Source organism: Lolium rigidum, chromosome 2, assembly GCF_022539505.1.
Source record: "Lolium rigidum isolate FL_2022 chromosome 2, APGP_CSIRO_Lrig_0.1, whole genome shotgun sequence".
Taxonomy (NCBI): Eukaryota; Viridiplantae; Streptophyta; class Magnoliopsida; order Poales; family Poaceae; genus Lolium; species Lolium rigidum.
This window is the reverse complement of record NC_061509.1, coordinates 12524868-12534093: the sequence shown is the minus strand read 5'-3', so window position 1 is coordinate 12534093 and position 9226 is coordinate 12524868. Positions and strand designations below refer to the sequence as shown.

The window sequence follows — 9226 nt, the reverse complement described above, 5'->3', positions numbered from 1 at the left end:
TCTGGACAAAAATGACTAACTTACATATATGTCCTTTGTATGTTGATGTTGCATCTTTGTGTCTTTGCCATGCGCTCCTCTACCTCGATGCTAGGCACCTTAGCAGCCTCCTCCGCCGGTCGCCGCACCGCTGAAGATTCATTGAGGAAGATTGTTGTGTGTGGCGCGAGATATAAAGCCAAGGTGGTGGTGGTCCACAATAGTCTGCGACACGCCGACACAAGCCTAAGGTTCATTGTCATCTACGAGATGCTCTCGCTCACTCTCAATGATCATGTTGTGCAAGATCATGCAAGCAGTCATCATGTTTGTCATTTGATCTTTTGACCAGGTAAGGGAGGGGTACCGGACAATAGCATAGAGGCGACCATCTCATCGCCGTTGGAATCCATGCTGGCAAAATGTCAACTACCTTGCGGGTAGGACGGCCACGAGGGGCCTCGGAACTATTGGCAGACGCCTCTGGACAACATAACTATGGTCAATGGACGGCAATTAAGGTAAGGGGCGTGTTTGCTCGACGGTCCGACCTTTTTTTACGGTGGAAAATGGCAGAGACGGAGAGAGATGGTGTCGGCAGCGATCTAGCGATGTGTGAGGGGTGGGGAGAGAGGGACGAAAATAGGATTAATTTCCTCTATGGCCACCGACAACACTAGCGCACACTGCGGATCCATCTTATAGAATTTATTTGACTCCTAACCAGAGGTGACTTCCCTACACTTCTAGAAGGAAATCACCGCTGACTTTCTCGTGACCCGGATTTGCTTTTCTGCTCCTGGCACAGAATAAAAGCTCTTAGCCATAATGTCAAATCGTATTTTGCTGTTTTCAGCTCCATCAAGCACACCCGCTCTTACCTGGTCAAAAGATCAGGTGACAGGCGTGAGGGTGGGGGCAGGCGAGTGGGTGAGCTGATGTTCCCGGCCAATTTGCGCCTATACCATCGGGAGAACTTGGTAAGCTTATGTTCCAGACCGGATGGAACTCACATAAAGACTTGGATCTCGGCCAGCAGCCCTGCTTGCCAAGTTGATCCACTCGCCACTGCCTGGCCAGGCACCACCACCGGTCATGCTAGGTATGAATTTCACCTTTCGGCCAACACACCAAATTACATATGCTCTTCACATCACTGGGCAAGACAGACAGATTTGGCCGGTTGAAATGACCCAAATACTCTAGAAAAGCATTTGAACCAAAGTAGAAGAAAACTACTAATTAGGACAGGCATGACATAAACCAAAATAACCACTGATACACATGTCCACATGCGCCACTCATGCCAAAAGTTAACCGTACTATGCCAGGTAACACCGTATCAGTTCTAAAGATGTGATTGTTCAGTTCTTTTGGTACATATACAAACATGCTTAAGGTCAAAGAAACCAGCAGTTCAACTGCTCCAGTGCCCACCAGTCTGGGTACAACCATACAAGTGGCATATGCTGGTCATTCGCACAACCAAACATACTTCACAGTTAAGTTCAGCACTGGTGGACGAATTAAAGACTGGATGAACAACCCGTAAGTGCCAAGGAAGAGAAGGAAGGGCATAGTAAGGCATCCTCGGGAACGAAGCAAACCAGACCTCTGAGTGCCAGGCTAGTGAAACCAAAAACTTGCATCAGATCAAAGTTTAGGGTATTTCCTTCACTCCTCGTGATATTCTGGGTTCTTCTTCAGAATTACAAAACCCTCCAACGTTGATGTCAGGGGGATGTACCTGCATGCGACATAACACAACAGCCATTAGCTTCCATAGGGACGCATATTCAAATAAAAAGCACATGTTCAGTCTTTAGTTAAACTTACTTGTCAGTCGCCAATTCTGCTCGCTCCCCTGCTGCAAGCAAGACAGGGGTGGTATGTGTCTGGAAGCCAGTTATTGTCTTGGGTCTTCCTGCCTGGCCAACCACATCAACTGCTTGCCCAACCCGCACCGGTACAGGAAGAGGCTTCAGATCTTCATCCACCGTTAAAAGCATCCTGGGCTGTACAAGGGAAGAAGAATTTAAGCTCAGAATCCTGTAACTGTTAGGTTATAAAATTGGCAGATGAGTAATATGCATACCTGCATCGCCAAAACGATAATGTAAAGAATGTAGTGATATTTCCCTAGAATTGTGGACTTCATATCAAGGCACGCATGCAGAACAGTGACAATCCCACCAAGTGCCATCCTAAGAAACAAAAAGATTGACAGATGAATCCAACAATATTGAAGGCTAAAGCCAGCACTTGAAGATAGTTACTTACGGTGAAAGAAGGAACCGATCAGAATGGTATGGAGAAAGTGTCAACAAACCCTTGCCAAGGTGAACAAGCCCTTGAGCAATCCTTACCTGAATATGTAAAAAAGATTAACTAATATATAGCTGCATGACAAGGTATGATAAAGAATAGCTGTGAATTTGTACTTACACAGAACAGATGAGCAGCCTCTTTGTAATAGTAACTTGAAAGATTACGAAGCATACCAGCTATTCTGGCATTGTTTGTACCAGCACCAATCAAACCGAGTGAGATGATCGCAGCCTAGAGCAATTCAATTAAAAAGACACAAGATAACCAAGTTATTATATATAAAATAAAAGCTTAAATTTTAGAGTGAACTGCCAGGTTAGAAAAGGTTAGATACACATACCATCGAAACATCCGCGTCTGCATCATGACTCAATCTGCTCAGTGTATCCATTACATTTACCTGCGGCAGCAGATATTAGAACTATCCAAAATAATCATCATAACATCAAGAGTACACCACTGTAGAAACATTCAATGTTCATAACATAGAGACAGGGCCACTGAAAAGTATGGGACGAATTAACTATCTAGTACAGTGATTTAATAGTACCAAAAACAGCCACACTTTGGTTACAGTAAAGGAAGAAAGGAACTAAATAACATCATTTGGTGACACTGAGTCAGATGATAATGTCATGATATAATCAATGGGCACCAATCTGTATATTAGGAGGATGTCGGATCAAAATGTCTTGCTTGAAGTGAGTGGTGCTGTTTATTATGGCACCAGATGTAGATTGACAGCTCAGGTTACCAAAGGACATGGATTTTGAACTAGTAGGATAATCACAAGCATCTGGCAAACCTAACTAGCTGTCTGCCACACAAACTAGTAATATTATTGTTCAATGACAAACAAAAATTCTTTGCAAATGCATGCACCTTCTATGCGTAAAGCTTGGTTCAAGTAATAACTCCATTAAAATGACCCTAATAGAATTTTAATTGTAAATCTATCACCATTTACCTTGGGATTTGAAATACAGAGTACACCAAGAGCAAGAGGAACTGCTCGTCTAATATTCTGCTCGCCATACTGTAGAAGACGCTCAAGTGACCGTATAGCCATTTCAGCTCCTAGTTCTTCAGACATGGCAATGAGAGCAATTCCAAGGACAGCTGGCCCTTGGTGTGTTTCACCTTTATCGAGGTGTTGTGAGCAAATACCAAGAAGTTTTTGAACCTGCATTAAGAATTGGGAAAACGTTGGAGCAATTAAAATAATTTGATGCTGCTAAATACAGCAATAACATGACTGTACCTTAAGCACATTCCCTGTTCCAGCATACGCAAGCGACATAAGTGTTACATCACAGTATTTCCTGATCTTCTCATCAAATGTTTTAGCAACCTCTGCGGTAGCCTCGACACTTTCCTGAAATAACCAAAACAATATTAAATGAGACTAAATTGGCCTGAAAATGCAGGTGCCATGATCAAAATTTGTGCATAGGCTACTATTAGAAGCAGTAGCAACAAACAATGTAGTATAAAAATAATATAGTAACAATTGCAATGAGCTATCTTGCCGGATTGAACGGGTGGCATTCACAAAAGCATATGGAAAATCCTTGGAACCAAAGGTAATAAAACAGTTTTCCAAATGGATATATCCAAGACTAACGATTTTTTCCACACTTGCTCTAGTGAATGAAAATGCAAATGTTAGAATTGGAACTTCACGGATTGCTCAAAATTACCTGTTTCCCAAGATATAGAAGGCCAAGTGCAACTGGAAGCAGGCGTATAATCGGTTCTGCCAGCTCAGCCTCACTACGCTCCATCAAGAAAAATATGATAGATTGCGCAATCTCCTCATTGCAAGAACCAACAAACACCAACCCCAAGGCAACAGCTGTGAAGACCAAGACCTCAAGTGTTGCTTGGGGGTCTCCCAATATAGCCGATAGTTGCACTCTTAGCTGGAACGTAAGAAACCATATTAACACAAAATACATGAGTAAACATAAGGAACTTGGACACACAATAGCAAGAACCGATCCCCACCTCATCTTTCTGAGAACCAGCATATGCAATGCCAAGACCTAAGATTGCCCCAATCCGTATGTTGGAGTCATCCTTGTTAACATACTCCATGAGAATAGCCATTGCCTGGCAAAAAAAATTAGGATATTAAAGACAGATCTTGCGTAGCACCAAAGGAGGAGGGGGCAGGGGGAGGGGTGGTGGAGAGGAAGAAAGCAGATAATGCAGTGGAGTACATACAGGGTCACAATCATTCTTCACACCGCAGGTGACAACGCCAATACCAAGCAAAGCTCCAGCAACAACATGAGTATCATTACTATGCAAGTACTTGTCGAGCTGAGCAAGCCCAGAATCAGTATCCCACAGGAGAATCATTCCCTGGAAACAATATTTTCAATTTTTATTGGTGAGTTACAATTAAAACAGAGACCTTATGGTACAAAATGCAAGTAACGATGTAACGAACCAGGCTAGCCGCTGCACTGGCCTTTCCATGTTCCTTATTTTTAAATAACCAGTTTCCAGACGACCCGCTACTGGAAGAATCAGATGGAGCAGTCATCAGCTTGTCCTGCATAAAGAAACAATCTTAATATCCACGCTTTCCTCACATAAACCTCAAAGGCTTCTCAAGAACTAACCTGGCCAAATCCAGCATTAACAAATGCATTAACAAATGTTGCAGCCAAATTCTGTCTTGCAGAATCAAGACTGGAGCTGGCACCACGGCCATCAATCAAATGGACCTGCAGATTAGGAAGTGTAAGAATAATTCTATTATAGACTTCATGGACTAAGAAGGCACTCGACAAACACGAAAGTAATAAAATGCAAGTCACCTTATATATATCCTCCGGAGATTTTGCCTCCATAACTTCAATATCACGAGCAAGAGTGAGGTAACCCTCACTCAGCTTAGTGTTATTAACTATTTCTTGCAACATTTCCTTGTCATTTTCATCCGCAGCTATCTCATCATCAATCTCCAAGGCTAAACCCTTCAGGAGAGGAAAGCTCATGGTCAATATTTATGGGATAGAGGCCACTTTTACAGAAAGACATGGAAAGAATAACCAAGGTAATAAGGTACAGAAGAAACCAAAATTGACCCAGGAGGGAAAGTGAGAAGAGGGCAATACATACATGGCGTGCAATGATGTATGAGAATTGCTTCTTGAGTGTAAGATCATCAGTTGCTGTGTAGACCTGCTTCACATACTGTATGGACTGGAAACATGGAGATGCATGTCAGTTCAAAAGTAACCCTAAAGAAAAGGAGTATAAGATGAGATAATCGTCTGATTACCTTGCTGTCAAGAAGCAGGGCTATGCGCAAAGCATTTGCAAGGTCTTCAAACTTCATGTAGATGGTATATGCTATATCAAGTGCCAACATATCATCAGGGGCAGGGTGGAATCTGCAATTCAAAATGGAGATAAGACGATGTATTAACACAAGTTATCTAAAATTCAAAAATAAATTGTTCTGAAACTATAGCCAGGGTCTCTCCCCAAAGTTAGGTACAAGCAAATAACTCATGAGGCATTGTAATAAGAGAGAAAGGGTACATTAAGGTACTATAACCGAATGTTTAGACATACCTAGACATACTAGTAAGATACAAGCAAGCCCTTTTATAGTTTGTAGAGTCAACATGCTCAACTAGCAAATCAAGGTCTTCAACCTGAAAACACAAGAAATACCATGCATCAGTATTAGTGGATAACTACAGGTAATGTGTTCTGGTCAAAATGGTACAGAATAAAAATACCTCCATCAGAAGATCTACAGCTTCAGGCTCAGCATTGTGCTATTATACAAAAGACGGCAGAAAACAAATAATGAATCAATGATCAAACAGTTATGATTGCAATAACTGCTGAAAATTACAACTCTAATAAGAAGAAACCTTCATGTGGAATGAGACAATTTGCTGCACTAGTTCCATTAGGGCATCAATAGGCATGTCCTCACCCTACAAATAAATCAACATAGGAGGATTGAAATATAAAGAAAGAAACGAGAAAGGGACATAAGTAGAAACAACTTTGAAATGGCTAAGAAGGCCAAGATTATCAGTTACTCCCTTGGTTCATTGAAAAGCTGTTACTTAAAGCCTAACTTCCAAAATTTTCACTAATAAAATCCTTTATACTTTGATCAGCTAGTCAAAAATCATATGGTAAATTTGTCTCAAAAATTATTTTCATAATTATAGTTTTGTTGGGCTGCAAGGATATATGACAATGTAAATTAGTTGTCAAAGATGCATGCTGTAAAATGGCAAAAGAAGCTGAGGGTGGAGGATATAGTGCAATGTGAACTACTCAAACAATCAACTATAGGAGTTCACATGCATGTGATATATATGTCTGCTAGCTAACCAGTAGGTCACTTCAATAGATAGAATAAGTAGTCGCCCATAGTGTCAATTAAAGAGAATAGATAAAAGGGTATATATCTGTCAAAATGTGTATCATCGGTGTGCAAGATATGGTGGGAAATTATGACTTCGAATTAACAAAGGATTATCACAATCAATTAAGTAGAAGAACGGAGCCACCGTCAAAGCAAGGTAGAAGTTCCATGTAGTAAATAAATATACAAGAGGTGAAGATAAAACTCCAGTTTCCATTATAAAATGAATGAGTTGTAACCTGGCGCTTCTGGAATTCCTGAGCAATTTCCCCAGCAAGGTTCCTGTCAGGAGAAAATTTCAGAAGAATCAAACAATTGAAAAGGAAATGCATACAAAATCTCACAAGGCCTGCAGCAGAAATAAATAAAATTTCAACAAGGCATCAGAAACTGGTGAGAAACTGAGGGGTTCTCAATTATACACTCAAAATCAAAACAAACATATCAATGAAATAGGAATTATATCATAATGACTAACCAAAATATGCACACTATAATTTCATCAAGCTACAAAAACTCTTCATAATGGTCCTAGGAAAGGGACTGTGAGAACCACATGTCTGTTTTGTTCAGAATTCACCCTCTTGCTGATCAAAATTTACAATTCAGGGTCTGAATTGGAACTAACGGAATGAAGTAGAAAATAAAATAGTTTTTCTGGGGGGAATTAAGTGATTAATTGACATTACTTTTACACATCAAATGAATACGTGAATAAGAAAAAATCAAACCCAGCTACAATATAAATTCATAAGTCAGAAGGAAAACATGCAAGTGAAGATATAGGAAGCATAGAACATGGTTATGTACTACTTTTTGAACCTTAACATGTTTATGTACTTGTGTTGTTACCTGACATATTCATGACCCCAGGAACCAATGTCACCTTCAGAGCCCAACAAACGGTACCTCAGGCTCTCCTGAAACAATTAAAAGGTGGAAACCAAACCTTAAGGCTACCTAGATTGAAGGTGAATGAAATAAACTAAAAAAATTAAAACATAGAAATATGTTGTCTACAATATAATTTAAGTGTTGCAGGCACATACCCTTTCTCCTTCAACAGACATTGTCAAGGCCAACACTGACAGTATGTCAGCCATGTACTTCTGCAGAACAGTAAAATCGAGACATCAAGCACCGTGCTCAATCAACAATCAGAATCACCGTAGAACAGAAAGGGGTTTACCTTAAGTTCAGACTCTGGCATAATGTCAAAGTAGGATTTGAGAGTCCCGTAGTGTGGGCGGAGGAATTTGAGTGGCTTGGGGACGGACGTCATGGAGCTTGTCGCTGAACGGATCTCCTGCCTGGTAAAGGGGTTGGTCAAAGTCTCAGTGGAAGCACACGGAACTAACGCGGAAACAGTAGTGTCATTTTACAGAAACTGAAGTGGTAGCACTCCGCAACACTTGTTCGGTTAGATGTAACTGCAGAGGCAAACCCTAGAGCCTAGGCATTCGCTAAAATCGCATGGAGGTGACGAATCTAAACCCGTAACGAACAGCACGCGCGCGCGCCACGAACCCTAGGGCGTGAACGAACATAATTCGGGGACCTAGAACTGAATCTGTCAGGTGTGAGGAAGCGAAGAGGGGTAATAATACCTCATGCTCTCGAGGGCGAGCTTCTGGACGCCGGGATCCGTGTCCTGCGCGCGCACCACGTAGAGCTCGAGCTGCTCCTTGAGCGCCTGGTCCTCCTCCGACTGCGCATCGCACCACCAACAAACAAACGAACAAGCGCGTCAGGATGAGCGAAACCTCAGATCGAAGCGAGATGCGCCCCGATCTCGGCCGAGGGGGGGAAGGGGGCGGGGGGGCGCTAACCAGATCGTCGTCCTTCTTGTCGTCCTTCTTCTTCCCCTTGGCGGAAGGCTTGGCGGGCGGGGCGGGGTCGGAGGGCGCGGCGGCGGAGGTCCCGCCGTTGGCGTTCTCGGGCGGCGACATGGCGGGATTCGCCGGCGGAGGTGGGCTAGGGTTCGGGGGAGAGTGCGAGAGTTGGGCTCGCGAGCTGTGTGGAGGTTTATTTCTGGACTGGAAGGGGATCTCCGCTTTGCTTGCAGCCGGAACGGAAGCGAGCCGAGCCGAGACGGGAGGTCAGGTGGCTGATCCCTTCTGAGCTCGGGTTTTGCCCCTCCTCCAAGATGATATATGGGCCGGCGGAGAAATGGGCTGTGGAAGTGAGTCCGGGATTGGTGCGGTTGGGAAGATGGGCCTATACGGGCCAGTATTTCAGGCTTGCAGGGACGAATGGTTAGCCGAAGTCCGACATCTCCCAAAGGAAGTACAGTTATGCTAAAACCTGAAATATACAGCGTACTTTAAAACCTTAAGTACCATCAAATTACAATTGTGATAGCTTTGGAAGTAAAAAAAAAAGTTTCACCAAATCTATCAACATGGGACCTAGTTTTGAAGTGTTTGAAACGGCGATCTTAATAGTAAAAATTGTTCGTAGTTTAGGCAAACGGTTCTCAAGATATTTTGTTTTCTGAAAAAATGGAAGAAC

At 42.6% G+C, this 9226-nt stretch overlaps 1 protein-coding gene across 1 annotated transcript; it reads right to left on the bottom strand.

Annotated features, from left to right (window-relative positions):
• Positions 1-1309: 1309 nt before the first annotated feature.
• Positions 1310-8681, bottom strand: LOC124691299 (26S proteasome non-ATPase regulatory subunit 2 homolog A-like). The gene is made up of 25 exons (XM_047224573.1): positions 8545-8681; positions 8323-8423; positions 7905-8025; positions 7765-7824; positions 7568-7635; positions 6955-6997; positions 6207-6272; positions 6069-6107; positions 5899-5981; positions 5603-5714; positions 5440-5523; positions 5136-5294; positions 4938-5042; positions 4763-4867; positions 4534-4674; positions 4315-4419; positions 4008-4229; positions 3569-3682; positions 3275-3490; positions 2648-2707; positions 2425-2538; positions 2260-2345; positions 2075-2183; positions 1816-1994; positions 1310-1726 (listed from the first exon to the last, which is right to left on the bottom strand). The coding sequence occupies exons 1-25, from the start codon at positions 8662-8664 to the stop codon at positions 1654-1656; spliced, it is 2685 nt and encodes an 894-aa protein (XP_047080529.1). The 5' UTR covers positions 8665-8681; the 3' UTR covers positions 1310-1653.
• Between the last annotated feature and the right edge of the window lie 545 nt (positions 8682-9226).